At 45.8% G+C, this 26,936-nt stretch overlaps 1 protein-coding gene across 1 annotated transcript in view; it reads left to right on the top strand.

The window, feature by feature from the left end:
• Positions 1 to 26,936, top strand: part of DHX38 (DEAH-box helicase 38) — a 1,077,951-nt gene that overhangs the window by 264,259 nt on the left and 786,756 nt on the right. The window contains exons 6-7 of the mRNA XM_078670369.1: positions 5,747 to 5,871; positions 6,198 to 6,274. Coding sequence (XP_078526495.1) covers positions 5,747 to 5,871; positions 6,198 to 6,274 — 202 coding nt within the window. The remainder of the gene's footprint in view (positions 1 to 5,746; positions 5,872 to 6,197; positions 6,275 to 26,936) is intronic.

The following is a 26,936-nucleotide window of genomic DNA, read 5'->3' as shown; positions in this document are numbered from 1 at the left end:
GCTAATTGCTAATCGCAAATAGGGAATGGCTGTCCCATTCATTCCTTATTTGCGATTAGCGAATCACAAATAAGGAAGCGATTTCAAGGGTGTCCAAAGGACACCCTGTAGCACCCCTGTAATGGTAATGTACACTGGTGTTGCGCACACACATGTCCAAAGGACATGTGTGTGTGTAACATACAACTTAGAAAAATGCACTAAAATGCATTTTTCTAAGTTTTTGCTATTTACCACGTAGTTAGACTTCGCGGTAAATAGCGGCCCCAGATTGCGAATTCGCAATTTAAAAATTGTTCATGGATTGCATTTAAGGAATCTCAAATTGAGATTCCTTAAATGCAATTATTCGCAATTTAGCGATTTCTAGAATTGCGATTTTTGCATTTGGGATGATGAATCCCAAATGCAAAAATAGCGCTCGCAAAGGGCCAGATTCTCAGAATCTGGCCCTTTGCGAGTCGATTTTTGACTTGATGAATCTGGCTGATAATTGGCATGGCATTCTCCATGTAGAGGTTTTCATATTCTCCTTCTATAGCAGTGTCACTATTGCCAGCTAGTCCTCTTGGTAAAATGATTCCTTGTGATTATCCGCTTCAGTTCCCATTGCAGCCTCTTTCCTCCTCCTAAGCGATTCATGGTTCAGAGACCTACCTCGAAGGCTCAGTCTGGATAGTTAAAAGATCGATGCTGCTCAGTAGAAGATTTGTGGCCCTGTGGCAGCTGCCTTTAAAAAAAAAAAATCTTTTTATTTAACTTTTACTATTTTATACATTTTTGCTTACAACGTGTTGCAGTGCATTCAGATATCATATTGTGTGTACAAGCTTGTTCAGACAAGTACTGATGCAAGGTACAGTCACTGTTGCGGTAGTGGTGCATGCATTCCTTGGCTAAGTCAGTTTCTGCATCAGTTTCACATTGCATTGAAAGAGCTGTAAAGGGTCTGTGTTCAGTCTGATCTCAAATGTAAGTTCAGAATTATAGAGCACAGGTTAAGATAAGCAAGTGAGGTCTTGCCAGTTGCAGGTTTTGAGTGCAACGAATGGTGCGTGTTGGTTTTTGTCAGAGTAAATTCTGTATGGTCTACAGGGGGAAAGTGTTTTCTTTGGGTCGGGCATCGGATGTGGAGACAAGTTCATCCCGTTCTAACAGTGGGCACTTCCTGAGCCCTCTAGCTTCCTCACGTCTGAGGGATGAACTTTCAGACTTAGCCCATGAAAGAACTAAACTGCGCCATTTGACTGCTAATTGGAGGGGGAGAGTTTGGAGAGGGTGATGATTAGGTGTGGAAAGCACAGGCTTTCTAGCAGGGAGTGTTGCCAACAACAGGGCTAATTATAGGAAGAAAGCCAAGGCTTTGCATTTTTTTTTAGACCGTTTCAATATCCCCATCATGCATTCTTCCCAGCTGTGTACGTTAAGACCAGACAGTTGGGTCAACTGCGCCCTTACTGCTGCTGCCGAGAAGTGAGCCAGTGCCGGGCATTCCCATGACACGTGTCGCATATCTGAATGTGAGCACCGGCATCTTGAATAGGAGGTGTGTGCTCACAGGAAGAACTCCTTGATCTTTGCGGGGCTATGCTTTTCGCAATATGTAAAATGTAATAAGCTTTTGTCAACAGCCTTTAAACAGCTAGTGCAAGAGCTAATCTCTGAAGGTATGATAAGTTTTTTGGGGGGACATTTACCAGCTTTGCAGAGGACCACTTGAAAGAATGCAGGCAAAACTTTAAAGCAGCTCTACAGGAAGAATCGCTAGTATTTTACTAGGTAATTAGTGCCTCAATCGACTCAGTGATCTAGCAATCTCAAAATTCTGCCATGAAATTTCCATGAGAGACTCTTCTGGGCTACAACTAACACCACTGAAGCCTGACTAGCCTGAAAATTATGTATCGTCACTTCAGGGATTATGTTCACTTTGGTTCTTACACAATGAGTATATGCAGAGGATGAAGAAAGAGAGTAAGATGCTCAAGGCTTTGAGCCTGGAAGAGAGGAAGAAGTTCTTTCAATCGCATTACAAGCACTGCGACAGCTGTTACCATTCAAGACTGACGGTTCAGTCCCCGTATCATACTTAATCAACTACTATTTCAAGTGCAGCAGGAGCCTTGTTATCAGAGAAAACCTGCAAGCGGTGGAGGACAGCATTCAAGACCAATATTATTTTTCCTTTGGGAAGAACCATTTTCACACAAGACATTGTCTAACTCCTTTACTGTCCTATGTGTGCCACTCTGATGGGACTGAGTGTGTCAAACCTTCTCTAATAGTGACATAAGAACATAACAGAAAAATGAATCCTGCTCACTATATAAAAAGTATACACTCCCAGTTCAAATTACCTCCCCACCATCCATCCACCAAAGCCAGCACCAAAGATGAGCTGCATTTATTGCACAAAGAAGTTTCAATATTAATGCAGAAACGTGCAGTAAAGATTGATCACCCCTCCATCTCAGTGAGGAGGCGACATCAATTAAGGATATTTTTCGGATTGGAAATACCCCAAAGGAGAATTCATGCCAACTTTAAATCTCTTGCTGGCCTATATGTGGACCAAGAAACTGAAATTTGTAGTGTTTTCTTTGCCATAAAAGATTCCTCCAAATTATCATACCATTACTATAAGATGTGTGCAGGATATCCACAAGATGCCTTCTATCACATCCCTGTGTCAAGCCACAGGAAATTCCTGAGATTCACAATGGATGATTCACATCACCAATGCTAAATTCTACCCTTCGGTCTGAAGTTGGCTCCTCTAACTTTTTTCAAATGCCTGATTGTGGTGGCAGTTTATCATCATCGAAAAGATCTTCATCTACCCATATCCACACGACAGTTTGCTAAAAACTCACACAGCGGATATAGTTCTTAAGGATCTCCAAATGACCATTGATCAACTTCATCCTCTATGCCTGGACATCCATTTCCTGAAATCAGTATTATCACTGTACTAAATCTCAGTTGCTTAGAAGCCACCTTTAATAAGGAGATTTGTATCATTTGAAGGAGAGAATGTATTACATTTCTCAGAAATGTCACCAAATTCTCAGCCAGCTCTTCAGATAATTTCCTTACTTTGATCATAACCTCATGCATCTTGAGTTATGCATGAGACCACTGGAGCAATATTTAGAAATCCATGGTCTCGAAAGAGGGACAACTGGGACGACCAACTTCTATTTCTATCAAGGAGGAATCCCTTTCATAGAAGTGCACAAGACCCAGTCTTCTGAAAGGAGTCCTGTTGCGTCAGGATCTTTTGTTGCAGAGTATTATGATAGATTCTTCCTTGGTAGGTTGGGGCACCACCTGCTGAACTTATCACTGTATGATCTCTGGTCTGATAGAGAAGCTTATTCCACATTAGTGTGCTAGAACTGAAGAGAGTCCATCTAGTTCTCAAAGCTTTCCTACCTTCTCTGATAGTGGAAAAAAACTTGATTCCGACAGAGATTAGGTCAAACGTGCACATTCACAACATACAAAGAGGTACCAGATGCAGGACACTATCACTGGAAAGAATTACATTTCTCTTTTAGTAAGAAACCTGTTAATTCAGGCTGTTCATATGCTGGGCCTTCAAAACTCTGAAGCACATTTGTACAGATTTATTTTTGTAGAAATCCACAAATGGGTTGCCAACGACAATGTGCTAGAAGGCATTAGCACAGGCTGGAGTTTTCCTCAAATAGATTTGTGTGCAGAATCACAAAATACAACCTTCCAAAACTTTTCATTCTGAATGTTGGAACTGGAGTCAGTGTGCAATACACTTTTGGTAGGCTGGTCAGAGATTTTTCTCTACGGTTTTCTGATTCTATCTGTCCTGCTAACATTCAAATACTCAAATTAAATAATGATTCTAATCTTGCTTGAACGGCCAAGAAAATGGTGGTTTCCAGAACTTCTTGACCTGTTTTTTAAATCATACTGAAGGCTGCTGTACAAAGAGTTTGCTAACCAAAATGCAGAGTCCGTTACACATCCCAACCTGATGCTCTTGAATTTGGTAGTGTGGCTTTTGAAACCATACAGTATGTACACGTAAAGTTACGCCAGAATATCTGGCCTTAATGAAAGAGGCTAAAAGGATGTCCACAATGCTTCCTGTGCCTTAAATGGAAGAGATTCTATGTATAATGTTTATGTCCTCACAATAGGGTAGTCATAATCGCATACCTTTCCTTTCTTTTGAAAGTTGTGTCTAATAATCATATTAATTGTATCCTTACCAGTTTTTTCTGGTAAGCCATCCAGTCCAGCAACAAGGTTCTTTCATTCCTTAAATGTAAGAAGAGTCTTAAAATGTTTATTGGAGAGAACTAAAGATAGAAGGGAATCTATTCAACTCTTTCTCAAACTGTGGGTTTATCCATATTGGTTTGTAAATATCAAAACAATTCTTTTCTAGGTGCATTGTTTCCTTTTATCTTGCTAATAAATATATATCTGGCAAACCTAAAGCACATTCCACATGAGGAAAAGCAGCTTCTTAAAACCTGGCTGAGAAATGGTCCGATATTCGATATATGTAGAACATCTGTCCAAACATTCCTCAGACAACACTATCTAGATAAAGATTATGGAGCAGATGCTGGGCTTTGTGTTGCTGCTTTAATGAATCTCTTTGCATTAGACCCTGTTGGTTACTAACGAGTTTTGAATTTCTATTTAAGTTGTAAGAAACCTACCTCATAGTTGGTTTCTTTTATTTTGGCTGGAGAATGCACATTTTGTTACTGTTAGTAACATTAGCATCTTTCCTAAAAAAGAACAGAGAATGGGAAGCAACTGCCAGTACAAAGCATGCTAAGAGGTGGACGCTGCTCACACATTGTTTTACTTACATTCATTATTTGCATACAATGTTATGTTTTATGAATTGTCATGCTCCATTCCCCCTTTTATTTTGTTTCTTTTTCCCTTCCTTGCTATTTCTTTTTTCATGATTTAGCTATAGGTGTTTATTGATTCCGTTTTATTATACCTCCTTAAATCTCATTTGTATATCTCTTATGCATCTCGTTGATTGACTGTATTACATTTTGTATTTATGCTATGTTTTTGGTTTCAATAAACTTGAACTTAAAAAAAAAAAAAAAAAAGAATGAGTGCATTTTTCTCTTGTAGTCAGGCAGCCTACCAGACTACCTTTTTACCTTTTGATACTTCTTATGCTCACATTTGTCTAGACAGCACATTTGTTTCGTACTGTAATGCTGGTTTACTTGTTATTAATTTGAAAGTAAAGAATTTGGAAAACAAATACCTTGTTAAGGCTAAGGAAGTTATGACTATTTGAGAAAATACAGCTTATTGGCTACTCCATATACAGAAGTTGATTTTGTGATATGAAGTGTTCCGAGGTGAGTGCTGTAGCGTGGGAATAGTCTGCATTTTTACATTGCAGAACTAGGACTACAAGCAACATTCCCTTCTTCCTGTCTCATCCATTCCTATCAGGAGTAATGTGGAGGGTGGAAACGACTGTATCACGGCTTACTTTTCTTCCTTTTACTGCCTCTTTTGTTGTGTGGTGTTGGCGGTCAGGTTTGTGTCTTCTGACAGGAATGTGAAGGTCTTACGATAGTTTGATGTCCCCTCTTTGGTAGCCGGGGGGTGGGTTCAGAGGCTAGTGTGGAATGGACTGGACTCATTACTCCACAAGGGATGTCTATAAAACGGTTATAGGAAACACCACAGTTGGTAACTTACTGTTTTGTAGTTCCAGGTCTGTAAAGAATCGGTATAATGATGACACACCACTACCCACACCATCTTATAAATATAACGACTGGGCAGATGACCGGCGGCATCTAGGGAGTACACCGCGATTGTCCAGAGGAAAAGGTAATGATGGAAAGTGGAGTTCGAAAATACCAGTCATGATTGAGGCTTAGTTGGTGGTTCATGTTTGTGTTAATGGTTGCTGCTTTATGCGAGAGGTATGACTGGTCAATACTAGGGATATTTAATTTTCTTGATATTTGGTATTTACGTTAGAACTATAATTTACGAATGTTTGTTGTGCTGCAAAGAGCCTTTTGACAGGCAGATGGTGCTGTTTTAGACTGTCTGGCTCCTGATGAGTGTGTTTTTGTGTGTACTTGTCCTTCTGCCCCCTGATGAAGTATGTTTCAGCTATGGTGTTCAGTGATTATTCCTCTTTCTCATAGGCAAACGAGAGAATGGAGAAGATGGAATTACTTTTGAAAATGAGGATGAACGTCAGCAATGGGAGGATGACCAGAGGGTAAACGTTTGGAATTATCTTCTCATACTATCAATAGGAGAGGGAAACATAAAGCAATAGGTGTTTTTTGTTTCAGAGGGGAAAACTGTCCTACTCCTGACTCAAACTGTCTGAACTACTTGGCTGAGGGCAGATATATTTACACTCTGGATAGGTTCACATCGTTACAAATGTTTGGATGCCGGATGTAGTGAGCAAACTACCAACAGCATTTAGTAAGACACAAGGCATTGCTGATCTCCAAAATTGTTCATATAAAATGCGAGAGAAATAACTCTGATTCATGTGAGGTGCTTTTCTGTGTAACTTAAAATCAGTGTGCTTCAGTGTCCGAGCAGATAGAGAGCTCCATATCATTTGCATTATTCTGGAACTTCCATTGAAATACATTTTGACCGACCCCTAAACATTGCAGGCACAAGTCTAAGACGTATTTGCTGAACCTATGTTTCAATTCAGCTGGTCACCCTAATCTACGCCCTGCTTTTCAAAGAACATTTAATGTGTTTTTTGTAAAGCATTTTGCTGCCCCTCTGTACCTGTAACAACTGGTAAATAACTATACCAAGTTTGGCTGTTAAGCATTAAATATATTTAGGGTTCCTGGATTTATGGTATTTCCTTTTTTAGCATTTCGGTCTGTATTTATCCATATTTTTGGGCCATCTTGTTGATATTTTCCATATTTATTTTGTGTTTTGAGAATAAATGAAGATGTAAAATGGTATTTTCTGCATTTATTTAACTGATAAACTTGCAGTCATACTTTTGTACCTGTCACACTTTAGCTCATTAAGCAACCAAATATATTAAAACACTACACCCACAGGTAAATATTACTATTATATACAAATATTTGTTAACTCATGCCTATATTTCAGGAAATATAATGCAGGATTTTTTTCTCTTTTCATGTCTATCTGCTTAACTGTTGGCGTAGGGTTAATGAAGGACAGCATGGAGAGTCACTCGCAAGAAGCACCATTTTCTGTATTTTTCCACTTCTAAAAATAAATACAGACAGGAAACACATTGTTTTCGGTCTATATTTATATGTAAAAATAAGTAAAAACAGAAAACTGGGAACCTTAGTTAAATTGTGAGCCATTGAGGTGTTTTCTTAATAGATGTGGCAATAATCCTGTAAGCCTTGAGAAATGCATTTTAAACACCTTCACATAACGCTTCATCGCATAGTATAAATCAAAGCTTACAGAGAAGCGGAGCGGCCTGGCATTTGATTGTAACCGGAGGCACTTTGTGTTGGTTGCCTTTAGTGTGGGCATCAGACATTGATTTCACCACGGGAGGCTTGACCTCTCAAATGGGACTAAATGCCTGCTGCGTCTTGGTGATTAAATTGGACAAATATTGCTTGTTTTCATAGATACAGCTGAGGGTTTTGTAAATGTACAGTGTACAGTCTGAAATATGCAAAACATAAAAGACATTTTAAAAAAAAGCTCTTCTCTCTCTGACTGGTAGTAGACTGCTGCCCGTAGTATTTTGAGGAGTTAATTGGTCTTGCGGTAGCCCTTTACAATCTGACAACAACTGGACAAAGTCAGTTTTTTCAAACCTTCAAACCTACAAAAACATCTTTTCAGGAAACATGTCATAACACTAGTTGGAAAATTAGCATGCGCAGGGGTTAAAAAACGTATACTCCTTATCTCGTCATTTAAGAAACTGTAGAGAAGTCTCTTTTTATATATGACTTTGAACAAAGTTCGATGTGCTGAACTTAGTACTCAAGCCATATTAGGTCAGCTAGAAAGCCAGTCAGAAGAGTAGCTGTATGTAGTAGTGTTGGACTGGTCAGCTTCTTTTGACACGGTGGAGCTTACCTTCTTATTTTAAGGACTGTCCTCGTTGGCCACTCTGGAGCAACACACTCAAGTGGTTTGAGACCTTTTTCAAATTCCACTTATAATGATTATCTTTAGGACATTCCTCTCTCAAGATATCTATCCCACCCGTGGTGTCCCCATGACTCCTTGCTGTCGCCTTTTTATTATGACATTTACACTACATCATATTGTTTTTCTAGTTATTACTGTTGCACACTTCAAAACATTCATGTATGTCTGGCCTGTAATTTACTGTAGTTTAGTAGCTGATAGTTATCTGATGGGTCTAGTGGCAGTTTATTTCACGATGTACTATTTTCATGCATACTAAGGCAGGCAGGCGAGTGTATAGCCCACCTGTGTTCATCCTTCTCATACCATTTGCACTGTGTTGCCAGTGCTCTGGGGCCTCCCTGTTACCTTTTAATTCCTTTTTAACCAGGGCAATGGATAGACCATTTCCCCTTAGCTCACCTGGCCCCCTCACCTACTACCTTGGCTGGGTGTTATTGCTTTTCTGGTGGTTTGCACCCCATCTCTCAACTCGCCAGTATCTTGTTCTGTAGCATTGTTATTGGACACCTGAGCCCATTACTGAGCTGTGCTTCTATTTTTGCAAAGCGGAGTGGATCCTCCTGTGACATCTGTGTCATTTCTGTGGGTCTCCTCCATAACTGCAGGGCTAAGTCTAAAAATCAGTTGAACACCTTATGGCTTCAGGCATGGAAAGAGGCACAACTAGGAGCAGTTAGCACATGGAAATGTGTTCTCCCCATGGTCTTTGCTAGGCAGTCATTAACCTCCTACCGTTAGTGTTGACACCAAGGACATTCCCACACCATATTTAAGAACCCAGCTTCCACGTGTGTGCACCTTGGACAGTTAGAGGTGAACAATGTATAGATTTTATTGATCCTTTTCAAAGACAAGTAGGCTCTATGAAAGTAATTTCTAAAATCTCCACGGGCATTTCCATAGCCCAGGACCTTCTCCCAATCTTCATTGTTCAATTCCCTTCCCAAAATGGTCTTTTTAAGACTTTAATTAGTTTCACGCTTCAGTCATAGAGATGTGTCTTATAGAACCATATCAGGTCTGAGGTTTGGCATTGGTGGTCCCCCACATTTTGCAAACACATCAGGCAGAAGAAACTGTCTCCCTGGGAGTCCATCCCCCTCTTTAAGTTCGGCCAGAGTTCTTCCTGTGCTTGAGCGATAGGATTTTTGCACAAACGAAATCTTAGTTACTTGACATAATAATCTTATTTTGAAATGCCGCAAGACTATGCCAGCATAAATACAATTTCATCCATGCCTAAGTTACATGTTTTCTATAATTTCAGTGCCACCCAAAGCATTCTGGGGCATTTGTTGTCTGTAGCCCCTCATCTCATTAGTAAGCTAGCCAGAGCAGCCTCCCCCAACTTGTCCTTTGATATCCCAGTTTTGTTCCTGTTGCTCTGCCTAACTACTGCACCGCCCATTGGAGTTGAGATGCTAGAAAATAGAGTTCAAAATCTAGTGCCCTACACCTGGTCCCTCAGCAGAGAATCTTGATTCTTGATAAAAGTCCTTAAGATCTATAATGACAGGCTACCAGTGGAGTACAGTAGCCTTTAAAGCATCACCATTTTTGACAGTACAATCTTGCTCATGACAGTCATGGGTAATGCTTTCCAGCAATCCAAGTAATCCTTCAAAATCTGCAGTGATGCTACCGGATTCTCATCCATGAGGTCTTCCTCTTAGTGATGAATGCGCACTCCCAGGTACGTGAATGTGAAAGGTTCCTATGAGATATCCTTATCTGACATTTGTGGATGTTCGCTCCTTGTCTTTGACATAATTGGAAATACTCATGTCTTTGTCTGGTTGACCCTTAAGTCTTACTTCTGACCAAATTGTTTGAGGAAAGCACTCACAGGTCCCTGCCCATTGCCGCGGTCCCAAATTAATGGCTATAAATCATATGCACAGAGCGAGACATGCATTTCTTCCTTAACCGTGTGCCACTGTGCATGCCCTCAGACCTCGTCAAATAAGGAAAAGACTACATTCCCAGTGTGATCAGCAGAGGCCCTAGGGGACAATGGGTATCCCTGTTTCATGCCTCAGAAGACGTTAACTGAGGTAGACATTATTTTACCTGTCCTAACCCCAGCAGTGCAGTGATATTCACTTCAATGTTTCCCCATCAAATTCCATGAGTGCTACAAACAGGCTCTGTGTTGATTGACATGATCATTGCATCCGGATTTTCCATCTTAGCTTCCTTGAACAGCTGTAGGAAGTGCTGAAGATTTTATTACGTGTTGCATTTCGGGATAAATCCATTCTGATCAGAATGAACCAGGGTGGTCTGGATTTGGTGGATTCTTTTCGCAAGGATTTTATTCAAAATCTTGTAGTCTGATTTTAGCATGATTTCAGAGGCCCTACCTGAGGGTTCAGTGGAGCTCCGGTAAAGGGATTAAAAGCACCTCCTTAGTGTTTTGCTATAATTCTAGCGAGGAAGATTACATCGTCACTTTTGGAGGTGCCAAAGCGTTTGAGAACACAGCATAGCACTCCACCAGAAAGCCACCGAATCCCAGGTTTTCCCTACTTGCTATATCTATCTGTCTGGCTTTTACTTCAAGCTCCATCCCTGGCAAATTCCGTAGGTCTTGACAGTCTTGGGTAGTAGTGATAGGGTCATCTTGTCTACCAATGCTTAAATCTCAGTATCTGATGGTGCGTTGTTAAGGAGCAGTGCTACCCCTGACCTAAGGAGCAACTCTGGTGTTGGGTGCATGCCGGGACCCTATGGCCTCTCTCCAATTCATAGAGCTTGTATAGTCCTTTGGAAACCACCATGACTGCTTGCTGTGTCTCTATATAAGTGACCATGTTGCTTCCTTCCTTTCCCTGAGAGCCCCTGCTAATCTGATATTGTTTTACCTTAATTGTTACTCAGAATATTCTGCCTTATATTCCAAGAAACATACTGTTTTGGTGAGCTCCAGAACTTGCTTCTGAAGAGCTTCAGTACATGGCTGCTGCTCTATCAGTGTGCCCTCTTTCTGCTTGATTTGGTCTGATAGCTACCTTATATTGCTCATTGTAACGTCATGCCCACTACCCCAGTGTAATTTTTGGTTTACAGTGCATCTCTTGTGTCGGTTATGTCCAGTAGAATATTACATAGCTTATTGTGTTGCTCTGAACCCTGGAATTCACTTTCATCCTTCTGTCTCTTTTCATTTGTGGTGTTCAGGGGTCCTGCAAACCGTGGTTGTATTTCTATGGTGCCTGTGTGTTTTTCGTTGACTTCGGTCTATCCATGCCTACTGCCATTTTCAACACCCAACAGTTCTGGATTCACAGGCCTCCTTTTTCAGATGAATTGTTTTGATGAGTTTCCCCTTTCTCGCTTGACCGTTATAACTGAGTCACCAGTTCTCTAGTGCTCCTGGTGCCTCACAGTGGCTCTTGCCAAGAGAGTGCCATCACCCTCCACTGGGGCCGGTCCCAGGAATCCTGCACTTCTTACCCTAGAGCGAGAGGTGCAGTCTCCCCCGTGCGCCTACTGGAGAACAGCAGTGTGGGCCACACTCATGCCCCTGGGCACTTCTCAGTCTCTCCCAGTCTACATAGTTGCAGGTGTGTATTCATTCAGCTGGCACCTTGGCAAAGCAGCTGCACACAAGCCACACCACCATGACATCCTCCTCTCACTTTGAGATCTGACTAAAATCTTGCTGGTGGGAAGCTGAACCTTTGCTAACAGATGTATGTCATTACAACGCATGCTTTCACAACGCATGCCTTTACCACGCAAGTTTTACAACGCAAGTCGTTACAACGACTTGCGTTGGGGGGTGCTGGATAGTGAGTAGTTTAATTTACTATTCCAACTCCAGTCCCCGTGGATAGTAGGGAAGGTGTTGGATAGTAAATTAAACTATTCCCTATCCTAGAGCGCCCCCCAGCGCAAGTTGTTGTAATGACTTGCGTTGTAATAGTTGCGTGGTAATGGTATGTCGTTGTAATAGTTGCGTTGTAATGGTTGTTCACCATGCTAACACCTCCCTATATCACACAGGATAGGCTCACCAAGACTTGCATTTAGCATGCTCACTTTGCTTGGCAGCAGTCGTCCTCATGGTGGAATTACTTCTGGCTGGCAGAACTGCAAAAAAGACCCCCCAAAAAAGTTTGCTTTTGCCACAATGTAACTCTTTCCATAGTATGGTAGATGGTTGGTGGTTGTCCAAGGATGTCTATGGGTACCTACTGCGTGTAAATTGTGCGCATATATACATCTGCAAAAGACTGCAGTTATAGATTCTATACCTTTAGAATTACCCTCAGGCGTCAGATTGGATCTGAAGATTTTTCTTTAGCAGTACCCCTGCACGTCGGTGGGTGGCGTCGGTCGACTCCGCGTCCGTCCTTGGACCCGTGGTCACCAGGATGACGTTGCGGTGTCTACTTGGACGCCACCCTGAGCGCTGACGTCAGTTTTCTTTTTCAACGCCAGCCTTGCGCAGATCCGGAGAGAGCCACCCCTTAGTCAATCTTTGACTAACTTTTTCTTGACTTTTGTCGAATTCTTTTGAGTCTTCCGACTCCTGATGTACGAGGGATGTCCCATTGATGGACCGGATTCAAGCCGTGCGAGGCCTGTAACCTCCTTATGGCCCCCCACCTCATGTGCCTCTGGTGCCTGGAGCATGACCACAACACGAAGTCGTGCACCAGATGTCGGGCCATGAATCCCAACTCTTTGCGGGAGCGGTTCTGAAAGTTGTTGGAGGCCCGGCAGTCGGCTCCGCGTCGCTCGAGTTCCCGGTTGAAAGGAAGGTCTTGGGAAGGTCTCGGGCCAGTCGCGGAGACACCACCACCATCCGTCATCCAAGTCTTCAAGATCTTCGGGTAAGTCGAAGCACAAGAAGAAGGGGAAAAAGCAACGTCGATCTTCACCTTTCCCCTGTCGGTCGGGACCAGGAGCATTGTCGTTCTCCAGCTCTGTCTTCGGAACCTGCTCCACGGACAGCTCCGAGTTTCCCCCCGATTCCCAGTGCCGAAGCATCCCCTGCCCAGCTTCGAGCTTTCTACGAACCGCTTCATGGCATCTTTGGGCAGCCCGACTCCGCCAGCGCGGCTTCAGGCCCTGCGGACTCGGCTGGGGGCCCTAGGACTTTGATGCCGGTGGCTCCGGGCCCTTGATGGCCCCCGAGGATCTAAGCCTGGATCTGGATCAACGCCGGTTGACCTGGATCCAGACCTGGACCCGTATCGACGCCCCCGGCACCGGTTGTGCCCCCGCCGACCCCAGCCTCACCCCCGGCGCCGGAGGGTACATTTGTGCCCCTGTTAATCTCTGGTGTTCCTTTCAGGCCTGACTGGCAACCATAGGAGGGTGAGGACGACTGGGAGGGGTCTCTAGACCCTTTAGCTGACCAACTTGATGAGCCGGACTGGCGAGAGGACCTGGGTGATGCCAGTGGTCTGGATACCTCCCCAGACCTTGGTATGCTTTCTCCCCCTACCGTGGCTACGGAGAAGGGAGCGTCATATGCAGTGGTGTTGCGTTGGGCGGCTGAGGCCTTGGGCCTGGAGCTTCCTATGGTGGTAGACACGACCAAACTCCTGACAGATTTGCTTCTACCGGCGGCGGCCTCTTCGAAGCCCCTTCTGCCTTTTAATGAAGCCCTCACAATCGTCCTTCTTGGCACTTGGTCCATGCCCAGCACAGTGGCTCCTGTGGACAGGATGATTGCCCGATGCCACCGCCTGTCTCCAGGTGGCCCACTTTTCCTCTCCCAACACCAGACCCCAGTTGCTTACTACCAGGTCGACATGTTTCGTAAGTAGTCCCCTACTACTTACTCATCAGGACCTCTGATGGTCCCTACAGGAAAATAAACTCAGTTTTGTAATCTAAAGAGTATATGCCTAAAGTACTATAACTAGGTAGCAAAAATCGGCTACCTGGTTAGGCTTCCGGGCTTGAGTGGGCCCTTAGGGAAGCTTTGAAAAATCTGACCGGATCTGGTCTTGATTAGACACTTCTAGCGTGCCTCATGAGCTGGCGATACGAAGGGTCTTCTCTACGGTATAATATCCGCTTCATAGAGCAATGCCTCATTCCTACCCTTGTGCCACTCCGAGGAGTGGCACAAGGGTAGGAATAAGGCACAAGGGTATTTTCCTGTAGGGACCATCAGAGGTCCTGATGAGTAAGTAGTAGGGGACTACTTACGAAACATATCGACCTGGTAGTAAGCAACTTGCCCTACATACACAAAACCCCTTTTTAACGTTCCCAGCTAGAGAACCTAATAAATTCCATTTTTCTACTAGCCAGGGAATTTTTAATTTTGAAATCACTAAATAGGTCCCTACACTTCACTGATATCACGTACACTACACCACACATAGCCTATCGTCACAACTATCAGTGCTCCCACGTAGTTCGTAGGTCGTAGCACGCCCCGCCCCGTAGAGGGACGGGAAGACCCCGATGATGAAGCATGACACTAAGGGGCTTCTTAGTGTGTGAGGGGTATTTTAAGAGCACATAGTGCCCTCATCTTGTCATCACAAGAAAGGGCCACACCCTTAGACTCACCATCACCAGTATTAAGTTTACTCACTTGTACACATTGATAGAATCCCGTTGTTTATATAGATCAGTCAGGAGGGTGATTCTATCATTACCTCTACACTTCCTCTATTGTTGTTTTGGGGTTTTGCAGATAGTCGGAAGGGGCTACTCCCTCCCCTTTAAGACTGTCCCTCCCTACATGCCACCATCCATCCATCGCATGTTGGAGGATCATTTGGCCCTTCTCTGCCAGGAAGTTGCAGCTCTCTTGGCCAAGGGAGCTATCAAAAGGGTCCCTGTGCCAGAAGTAGGTTGTGGTTGCTACTCCCACTACTTTCTGGTACCCAAGAAGGACAAAGGCCTGCGTCCTATCTTAGACCTCAGGACCCTCTACCGCTTCTTGCGGAAGGAGAAGTTGAAGATGCTCATGTTGGCTCAGGTCCTGTCTGCCCTTGGCCCCGGAGACTGGGTGGTAGCATTAGACTTGCAAGGCACTTATTTACATATTCCCATCCTGCCAGCCCACAGACGTTACCTTTGGTTCACGGTAGACCAAAGGCACTTTCAGTTCACCGTTCTCCCTTTTGGCCTTACCAGTGCCCCTCGAGTGTTCATGAAAGTGATGGGGGTGGTCGCAACTCTTCTGCGCAGATCAGGGGTTCCAGTCTTCCCCTATCTCGACAACTGGCTGTTGAAGGCGAGCTCACCCCAGGCTGTCGTCTCCCACCTCCAGACTATGGCGGACCTCCTGCATTCGCTGGGGTTCATGATCAACGTGCCGAAGTCGCATCTGACTCCGTCAGAAGCTCCTCTTCATCTTGGTGGTTCTAAAAACGGCGCAGTTTCGTATTTATCCCCCCAAACAGCGAGTCTGGTATATTCTGGCTATGATACTGATGTTTCAGCCTTTATCCCAAATTTCAGTGTGAATGACCCTGAGGCTGCTGGACCGCATGGCTTCCTGCATCCTGCTGGTGGATCATGTCAGGTGGCATATGCAGACTCTGCAGTGCGACCTGAAGTTCCATTGGGCACAGCATCTGGGGAATCTTTCAGACGTTGTCAAGATCTCGGAGTGGACTGCAAGTCCATTGCAGCAGTGGTTAACAAACCAAGATTGAGTCAGCAGCAGATCCCCGGCGGAGTCTGGCCTCCACATCAACCTTCTGGAGCTCCGGGCCATTCGTCTGGCATTGAAGGCATTCCTTCCCTCTATCAAAGGAAGTGTAGTGCAGGTGTTTACAGACAGCACCACTGCCATGTGGTACTGCAACAAACAGGACAGGGTGGGGTCATGGGCCCTATGTCAAGAAACACGGCATTACTCACCTCTTTTGTCATTTGCCTTTCATAATGCCTTAGTGGGACTTGAAAGTTGTCTTGACATTCCATATGTGTGGTCTTTTTGAGCCTCTACATAACTGCCCTATCAGGCTCCTTACTCTGAAGACTGCCTTCCTTGTCTCCATCACCTCTGCTCACAGAGTGAGTGAGCTTCAAGCTCTGTCCTAAAACCTCCTATTCTTGCTGTTCATCTGGATTAAGTAGTCCTTCGCACACAGGCCTCTTTTTTTCCCAAGGTGGTTATCGCGTTTCACATAGGACAGACCATCACTCTGCCCACCTTTTTCCTGCCTCCACATTTTTCCAAGGAGAAGGAGAGACTCCACTGTCTCCACCCAAACCGTGCACTGTCTTTCTATCTAGACCGCACAAAGATTTCCGGGTGGACGGTCAACTCTTCGTTGGCTACTTGGCCCCAGGAAAGGTCGGGCTGTGCAAAAACATACCATCTCTTGATGGGTTGTCCTATGCATTAAAATCTGCTTCTCCTTAGCAAAGAAGAAAGCCCCAATCGGAATGCGTGACCACTTCACCAGGGCAACAGCAGCTACTACTGCCTTGGGGCTTGGAGTCTCACTCCTTGACATCTGTCAGGCGGCCACATCGGCATCCCTGCACACGTTCACCAAGCATTATTGCCTTGACAGTTGCCATGTGGTGGGTGAAGAAAACACTGTGTGGAGATGGTGCTCACTCTTTACGGATACGTACCGGCAAAGTATATCCAGGTGCTTCAAGGGAGAGGGAACGCTTTCAATGCGACCAATAAGGATCTGTCATAATCTCAACACGCTGCCCGAGCACACAAAAAAGACAGTAAATCGGCTTATTGCAATCATATCACGGCACATAATTCCAAAACAATTGTCTTGGTCTTTATTTTCTTCTTTTTAGTTGTCCAGCCAACATGTGTTTCGTCATCTGGGCCGGTAACCCATGACTTCCTCAGGGCTGTCTTGCTATGTCACATCACTCTGAACCTTTGTGCCGGTTGTACTTTTGTCCTGGCTAGTAGAGTAGTAGAATTCAAAATCCAAATCCTGTTCAAGCAGTAGAATCTGTACCAGTGTGCTTGTATGGAACCACCATTTTCAAAACCTCATATAAGTGCAGAAAGCATCTCACCTACAACAATTTTCAAATGCTGCCAAGTAAATGTGTCTTCAACTTATGAAGAATCCCCAAATATAATAGATCACCCAAAATCGTCGCTCACCATGTGTTCATTAACTGCTTGCAATCTGACTCGGACGCTGATCCGCGTCTCGCCTGCTGTTTTAAAACACGAAAAGGGCAAGCAATATTGCCCTCTTAAGCGGGCGTCTTTCCGCGTCCCGTCGGCTCAGTATCTCCCGCTGTGTTGTAGGCAATACTACATGGCAGGAGATACTGAGCCGACGGGACGCGGAAAGGCACCCGCTAAAAGGCCAATATTGTTTGGACCATACTCTGTGCCCTTTTCGCTTTTTAAAAATGACGACGAGACGCGAGGTTCCATACAAGCACGCATAGCAATTGCAACAACTGAATTATACCAATCCAAACTTATGTCAATGAGGTAGAAGCGCTAAGCTCTCTTCTCCCCCTAGAGGCCACCAAAGCTCAGATTTCTACTACACATTGTGAGTGAGGGAGTGTCCGGACACAGCGTAAGAACTGCTTACCATTATGGTCCCATATATGGCACAATACTCTGGGGCTCATAAGTGGAGTCGTCTAGGATTGAAGGAAGCTAAGTGTCAGGGTGCTGCTATGACAGAAACCTAATGTCTTAGGATGCATTTTGTGTAACACCTAAATAAAGACATGAAGGGCTACATGGCCCATGAGGTTTGCCAAGGTAGCGGCCGTCTTGAATTGCAGAGTATAAGTTCCTTGTGCTCTGTAGAGTTCTCGCTAGGGAATCATGATGCATAGTTGCTTCAGCTAGGACTGTTTTTTTTTGGGGGGGGAAACCATTTATCTGTTCTTCTCTGAGGTCAACAAAGACTTTTGGAACTTGAGAAGTGTCTTGCAATAATCTTGCACTTGTGTTTGACAAGGTGTTTTCTGCAGAGACTATAAACTCTAAAGCACTTGTTTGTTTAACAATGAGTCATCCGTAGGGACTATAAACTATTAGCACTTGTTTGTTTCACAAGAGTTATCTACTTGTCACTTAAACGCAAACTCAGCATGAAAAGTTATTTCCTAATTTTGAAGATCACACTTCTTGGTAAACAAGCTTATTGTGTACCTGAAGGTTATTCAGTTAATATATCAAGTATATAACTGTGCACCTACTGTATCAATATACAATAGGGCTGTGGAGTCAGCTGTGGGTTTCACTCTTCTCTGATCCAGATTTCCAGGTTAGTGTGCCCTGACAGGTGTCCCCGTTAATTATTCTGCTCTTTTCTTCTAAAAATACAAGTGCACTAGCTCCTCATCATCACCAGCAGCTATTTTGGCCAGCCCTCGATTCAGCATCACACAAATGTCAGTTGATTCTGGGAGATCTGTAGGACTTTTCTGGCCCTGAGGAAGCATCTTTAGCTACAACCATGGCAGAGAAGGAGACTAGAACCTTCTTCAGCACCTTCTCAGTCTGTGACCAAGGACAGGTCTGTTCAGGTGACCTGCACTTACAGAGCATTTATCAAATCACTGCTCTTAAGGTTGCAACATTTGTAAGACGCTTCCTTCCAAGACTTTGAAGAACAGGGAGAGAAATCTTAGGACTAACTTTACCTTGTGATGGGGAAAGACTTCTTAGAAGAAAAACAACGTGCAAACACCCGGACCCAACACTAGATGGCAGGAGTATGCAAATCTTGTGAATCTACAGCTCTACATGGCAAGAACAGTTGCTTATTGGGAAAGTAACATAATCCTTTTTACACTGGAAGGGGGTGTCGCCGTCCAGGAAGGATTGCATGAAAAGGGTTCCACCAAGCACCTCCACAAAGGTGGGGCAAAGGAGAAAGCAAGTGAAAGCTCCAGAAGTGGACATCTCACCGCTCAGTATCCATTTTGTGCATTTAGTTTTCTAATGAAATGCCTTGTCCAGCTTCCACCAAAGGAGAAACAAAGGTTTCCTTAACAAATGCATTAAAAACAGCATCTGAAGTGCAAACATACAAGAAAGCATGACAAAAACTGTTTTGCTTCTAAAGCCTTGACGAGATTCCCACATCCCTGCCTAAATCACCATTGATGGGGAGCCTCCCATCGTTGACTAAGAAGTTGCCGTTGTTTACACCATTGTTGAAAACATGGTCTTTGGCAAAGACTGCCTCACCATTAATGACCACGTGCCAATGACCACCACATTATAGAGCAAGAAGACCGTTGCACCGACAGTGTTTACAAAGATTACCACCCTGATGACGAAACAAACACTGCCTAGACTAGAGTAATAGCACCAGTACCATCTATGGTCCAACTATCACAATAAATGTCATCCTTTTGCCATCATTGAGAGCCCCAATTTATTATACACAGTCGCCACTGAATGTGCCAAGACACCTCAGCTGCTACCTCAACAAGATCCCCCAGTGCCACCAAAGACAGATCTGCCTCACCTGCAGAAAGGATATTAGTCAGGATACTGATACAAAGGAGGAGTATGGCATAGTTCGAAACAGCAAGCCTCAAGAAGAGGAGGAATGGAAAGAATTTTTGATAACTGAGGAGGGAGATCCCTATCTTGGACTATTAGTGGAAAGAAAGGCTAAAACTGATGACCGATCTGGCCACAGTTCAGGCAGTTGTGCTGTGCCTGGAGAAATATATATGGCACCTGCCGCCACAACAGCGTACCTGACTGACCATTTCAAACTAGACTCCATCACAGCTGCAGCAACCCAGAAGTGATCCAAGAACCCAATTACACCTAGTTCTGCTCCCCCTGAAAGGTAAGGAAGACAGACATAAAATATGGGCTGTAGGGTCTTGTTAATGTCCATAACTTCAATAAGATAAGCAAATGGACTCGCCATCTTTAGGTGGTTCGGCCATCAGGTGTGCCATGATGCATCACTACTGCTCAACATGATCCTACAGGATAGACAAGATGAGGCAAACGTTTTGGAGAAGGATGGAGTCCGCACATCTGCAGTCATCATCAGTGCTGCTGTGGACATCTCAAATACAAGCTTTTGGCAGTTGGCTGGAGCTGAGGTGGTTTGGAAACCGTGCTGGCTCAAATTCACTTCCTTCCATACAGAGATACACGCCAAGGTCATTGACTTGCCCTTGGATGGGCAAACACTGTTTTGAAAGTATGTGGCTAACTCTTTGTAGGGCATCAAGACTAACGGTGATACTACATGCTTCCTTGATCCCCTCCAGTACAGATAAACCCATTTGACTTCCTTTGGTATGTCAAGAGAATCATATGCATATTGAGGCATCTGCAGCCCATATGGTGACAGGACTGTCAGTACTATCCTTATGGGCAGGATATGATCAGGGTTAGTCAATCAGGAACCAAGGGCTGCAAGAGATCAGAAGGCAAAAAGAGGGATGCATGTTAGTTACGCTCCCTAAGATGATAATAAACATGCCTGACTTTCCCTATGTTGCCCTCCCCACTAATTCCCATACAGACTGTGGAAGGAGAACATCTGCCTTTGCCCTAAATTGGCCCAAGATCAACAACAACTGTTGGGTACTCCAGAATATGCCGCCCTACAGACTAGAATTCCTTGAGATACCACTCAGTCATCCTCGCAGAAAGGACCACCGCCTGCATCTACAGAAACTCCAGCAGACCTCTGCATAAGAGAGCCATCAAGTACGTGGGGCAAACCAATTGCATGCTTCTACTCAAGATTCTCTCTAGTGCGGAAGAAGAAAATGAGAGAATGGAGGCTAGTTTTGGAGTCCCAAGAACTCAGCAAGTTCCTAAAGAAATTGTTCTTTTGGATGGTCACCCTCTGAGAGGTCCTTTTGTTGTTGCAAGAAAGAGAGTTCCTGACCTCCATGAATCTACAGGATGCCTATTTCTAGTTACCCATACACCGAAATGACAGGCAGTACCTGTGGTTATGTATCACAGGGCAGTAGTACCAGTTCAAGGCTCTACTTTTCGGTCTAAAATACGCCCTCTGAATATTCCCAAAAAGCTTGGCCTCTGTGGGAGCCTTTTTTCTGTAACCAGGTCTTCAAATATTTCCGTACTTGGATGACTGGCTGGTGAAGGCATCTTTGGAGGAGGAAGCAAATGGCTCTACAACAGAGTACATCAATATTTTCCAGCAGCTAGGCATCACACTCGGTGCCCAAAAGTCCTCAATTTCCACAGATCCAGTTTCTTGGCACGATGCTGCTTATGCGTCTTGGCAAAGCATTTCCATTGGCAGAGTGAGTGACAAAGCTTTGAAATTGATTTCAAATTTCTGAGGGTGAAATTCGGTCCCTATCAGACTTCTTAAGTCACTAATACACCTCATGGCATCTTGCATAGTTGCCCCAGTATTGGAACTTTCATAGATTCCCATGCTTTGTATCATTCCCCCGTCGTCAGAATGGGAGCTTCTGTAAACAAAAAATACCATAGCAGTAGGTACAAAAGAGAGTGAAAGGCCTAGACCTCATCCCATTTTGTAGCATATCTACCTCTTTTTGTAAAAGAGACCAAAAAACTACAACAACCAATCAGAGTAGCCTCGCCCCATAGAACCCTCCTGAGAGAGCATCAGAGCCTAAGATTTTCTACCGCACGTTGTGCTAAGGGAGTCTCCTCTGAGGTCTGCTCAGTTTTCTTTCTACAACTTGAATTTCAACTTTTTTCTTCAAAATGTCGGATAAAGAAAAGGCCTTGTTCAAGGCTTGTGCTACCTGCTCAAAAAAGAGGCTTTATGTGGAAGACAAGCATAAAGATTGTATTTACTGCTTGTACCCAGACCACAAAGCCACTGATTGCAAGATCTGCAGGACCTTCTCCATTAAAACATTGAGGGATAGAGAAGGAAGACTTCTGACCTGGCTGCAGAAGATGAAGTCTAGGAAGGAGGTGGTTTCCAGCGACAGCGAGGATTCCTCTTCAGCTTCCTTGTCAAGAAGATCTAAAAAGTGGGGTAGGTCGTTCCCTTCAACATCTGCTGAACCACCTTCTAAGGCCTCTCAAAAGAACTCTGATGGATCTATTAGGTTTAGTCCCTGAAAATCTCCTCACCGAGGTGCAAAGGAGAAAGAGGGATCGATGTCTGAGGTAGTTTCTACTTAGAAGGGGTCTCAAGGGCCTTCTGTTCTCTCTCCACCACCTGGGCAGACAAAAGGTTTCAAAAAGCCTGTTTCCCTGCCTCAGGAATCGAAATCTGAGAAGAAGACCAGTTTGTCGATGGTGGCATCCTCAGATACGTCGACCACGACGGCTAGAATCCATCAAACGCCCATTTCTGCCTCGTCGACGGGACCGTCGACGACGGCAGCCTTGACGACGACGACTTTGTCACCGGCCGGGGTTTCATTCTCTTCATCGTCGACTAGATTGGTATCCTCAACGTCAACGATGATGACGCCGACACTGGTGTCGACGACTACGAAGACGACCTCCACGATGACAATGGCGATGACGACGTCTTATTTGATATTGACAACGAGCTCGTCGACGATGTCGTCGACAATTTCTCCGTCGACGACTCTATCTCCCACGACGGTGCTCTCGTCGACGACGACTCCATCACCAGTGACATCGCTAGAGGAGGACTATTCTGAGGATGATGATGATGGTCCATATGGGGATGCTTACAGCCCATCACAACTCCAGGTAAAACGCCAGGACTCAGATGAGTATTACGAACAACAGCAACAGCCTCCTCCTAGAGAGCAAATGCAGGAGCAATCTCAGCAGGGTATGGTCTCTATGCCCTCCTCTTTGATAAATGACCTGCAAAATATGTTAATGGATTATAGGAGAAGATTTCCTTCCCAATCCGCCGAAATCATACAGCCACCTCCTCAACCACCGCCACCTTCTTCATCAGCTGCTGCGGTTCAATCAAGGGAACAAGAACCTGCGGAAGAGAGACAGGCTATCACCACAGGTCAGGTGTATGGTGATAATGACGACAATTCCTCTGATGATGGACAGGATGTATCAGAGGTCCCGGATCCAAATAGAGAGTGGGACGATTACATTATTACAGATCCACCCTCTCCTTCACCGGATCCGGTAGATTCCCCTCCAGCAGACATTGGAGGTTTCCATAACTGCATGGAAAGAGCTTCTAAAAGGTTTGGCCTTCCGGTACCAATGGTTCAATCGGACTGCTTCCTCTATGATTTCAAAGAACCATTCAGGAAATCCATCCGCTCTATTCCCATCATAGAGCATGTTTGGTCTGAGGGTGTGAAAGTCATGCAGTCTCTAGCTACTGTTATTCCGGTTCTACCATGGCTGGAGAAGAAGTACAAGGCCCCTGATGGTAGTCCCGCTTGCCTGGTTGGCCAACCGAGGCCGGACTCTGTGTTCTCCCAGGCGGCACAAAGGAAATCTAAGAATCCATCTGCCCCTCTGGCTTCTCCACCGGATAAGGAGAGTAGACACCTTGACAAATTGGGTAAAAGATTCTCTTCAATGTCAAGTCTCCTGGTGTGTGCCTCCAATGCACTTGCAATTTCGGGACGATATCATTGCCAAATGTGGTGCTATATGTCTCAGTTTGTGGATCAGCTACCGGAGAGCGCTAAAGCGGATGCAAGGAAGATTTTAGAGGAAGGGGAGCGATCTTCCTCAGAAATAATTGACTGCGCCATGGACCTCGCCACAACTGCTTTTCCTGCCTTGGCAGGTTCGGTTGTCCTAAGAAGGCAAGGTTGGCTTCGGGCTACCTCGTTTCGCCCTGAGGTGCAGAATAAAATTCTAGATTTGCCCTTTGATGGGGATATGCTTTTTGGAAAGCATATAGATGAAGCCTTACAAGATATCATCATCATCATAAAAAAAACTTTCTTTCGGTAAAATACCATAAAAAGTAGGCAAAGATCATATAAAAACAATACACATAGATAGCAATGAAAATCAGCTAAAACAAAAATCAGTTCTAAAACATTTTCGGAATAGAGACAATTAGACAAAATTCATACTTGTCAGAGCCCCGGAAAATGGTAAAGATAAAAGATTGTATAAAAAACAGTGGAATTTATAAAAAACAGTGGAGAGCCAGTAGCTACCATTCCAGACTTAGACTCCATCAACAAAGGTTCTGTGCTTATGCCACATAGCTGCCAAAAATTGCGAAACTGCAAATACAATAGATCCAGGTGTGTCTGTCTTTAACACTCTGAGCGCTTGCATACAATGCCGAAAGCCCAAATTTTTGCACAGGGGTACGAGCCAATACCTACTCGGTTTAACTTACGCCGGGCAAAAAAAGAAGACGTGGAGCTCCGTTTCAATATCACAATTGCATGCTGGGCAGTTCTTCAAAGTAAGTGATAGCCACTTGCTGGAAAAGGCTCATAGGGGTAGAACTCCATGCCTCAGTTGAACATAGAATTTTTTTGCTAGAATTGGATATATGTCATCTAAAAATCGCTCCAGGGGGCGTGGCCAAGATGGCGGCAGAGTAGGACTTGTCTCTGAGTCCCCTCCGGCGCCACAACATCTACAGCTTTGTCCAGCACCCTCCCTGGGCCATCATCCACCCGTGACTGCTCACCTGCGTGTTTCCCGCTGCGGCGCCCGTACGACTGGTGGTTTCATCTTACCCACCGAGTCGGGAATCACCGAGTTCAGCCGCGCAGTCTGCCGGGTTGGCAGAGGGCCTAGCGGCGGACGAGCCTGTCCTGGAGGGAGCGGAGAGACATCGCTGTTCCGCGGGCCGGGGCTGACGTTCCAGGTGTCGCTGCATGCGGGAGCCGGCGGCGGATAGAGCCGGAAACCTCTGAGATCGCGCTTCTGGCCACCTGTGACTGACTGGGGGGCGTGACTTGTGGATGGGGCGCGGAGGCTCGGCAGCGCAGCCTAAATGAGACCGGGGCTTCGTGGCCTTGTGGGCCTACCCCCGCGGTCCGGACCACTGCAATTCGCCTCGAGGTCTTCCACTGAGAACTGGCAGCTGGACCCCTGCACCCTGTTGACGGGTGAGCATCGGCGGACGGGAGTTCGTGGGGCAGGAGCTCCGAATCACCCGGCGTGATCGCTGGGTGTGTGTGGCCGGCGTGGGCCGCGAAGCAACATTGGGCCTAGCCCGAGTGGCCTACGGTCTAGCACAGCCTGTGGACAGAGGGTGACGACCCTACACGGCCCGCCTGGAGAGTACCCTGGAGGTGAGAGGCGGAAGGAAGCGGCGGACCTGCTATCCGCAGGGCAGAGCAGTGGTTGACTGGTGGATGGCGCTTTAGAGACGGCTTGCGGCAGGAGCGACCCGACGTTTCGTGTGGTGGCCCTAACTGGGGGTCCAGCATAACGTTTCGCCCCTACGCGGGCCACTGCCATGGCAGCCTGGAGTGCGGCGTCTGGTGGAAGTGCGGAGTGGTGAGTCGGAGCTGCGACTCGGCAGACTCGTTGCTCACAGAGGGCCTGAGTGGTTAGCGTTGGGGCCCCCCTACTGGTGCTGGACCAGCGACGACACTTCCCTGTATCGCGGAGAAATCACTCCCTTCCCTCCAGCGTGTCCTAGCAGCGGTGGGCGAAGTGGGTCGGCATGGCGACGGCCAGATTGAAAAAAGACAAGTTGGGGAAGGACGGACCGTCGAAGGGTGCGGTGCAAGCTGCATCGCCGGTGGCCGATAAGTTGCCGCGACAGGGATCGGAAGAGGAACCCTTCACCCAAGGCCTTTATGGTCGAACTCTTCACGGCAATTCAGGAGGACATTGCGGAGCTCCGCTCCCAATTGGCGTCGGACCTGCGGGAAGTCCGGAGAGACGTAGATGGAGTGGGGGAGCGTGTTGCAACACTAGAGGAACACGACTTGGGGACAGCGGAAGATGTACACCAGCTCCAACAAGAAGTCATACAGCTGACCGAACAGAATCTGGATCTTCAATCCCATGCTGAGGACTTAGAAAATCGGTCCCGCCGCAACAATATAAGATCCGTGCGGTACCGTGGAAAGGCGAGGGGTCAGACTTACGGGAGTACGTAGAGGCCCTGTTTAAGCATGTTCTGAGTGATGAGGAGGTGCAAGAGATTCGCATGGACAGAGTACACCATGTTGATTGTCACGGGGTCCGAAGGCCCCGCCACCCGATATCCTCGTATGCGTGCATGATTTTTAACTGAAAGAACGAATCCTCAGGAAGGCACGCGACTTGGCGCCCCTGCTGTTTCGAGATCATCATCCCTTGCTATTCCAGGACATGGCGGCATCGACATTTCAGAAACGGAGGAAATCAGACCTGTCACCGCCCACTTGAGGGAACACAACATTGCATATGCCTGGGGGCACCCGTTCCGGCTCATCTGTAGGTGGCAGAACAAACTGGTCCAAGTTCGCTCACTCACAACTGCCATGGAGCTCTTGGGCCTAGACCATCTGGGGCCCGAGACGGAGGGAGCTGGCGCAGCTCCTAGACGGCGGCGACGTTCTTCGGAGTGGCAGAGAGCGGGCAGGTCTGTGCTGACGAGGGGACCCGACCCCTCAGTGCGCCTTCAGGAGAGGGGAGCCGCGGTGGCCTCCGTAGCCCTTGTGACGGAGGCAGCGGCGGACGATGATGCAGAGGTGCCGTGAGGTCCTGGGAGGGTGGATTGCTGGCATCGGAGGGGACCACCCCCTACAGGTACATCTTGAACTTTGTCCTGCTGCGTGAGTGAGTCCCGTTTCGGGATTTGGACGGTTGACGACTGGTGCCACCTTCCCTTGCCTTTGAGGCCTGTATTACGAACTTTCGTATATTGCTTTCTCTTTTTCTTATTCTGTTCTGTGTTGTTGGGTTTGGGCTCTGA

Source organism: Lissotriton helveticus, chromosome 12 (assembly GCF_964261635.1).
Source record: "Lissotriton helveticus chromosome 12, aLisHel1.1, whole genome shotgun sequence".
NCBI classification, from domain to species: Eukaryota; Metazoa; Chordata; class Amphibia; order Caudata; family Salamandridae; genus Lissotriton; species Lissotriton helveticus.
This window is presented reverse-complemented; position numbering and strand designations above follow the sequence as displayed.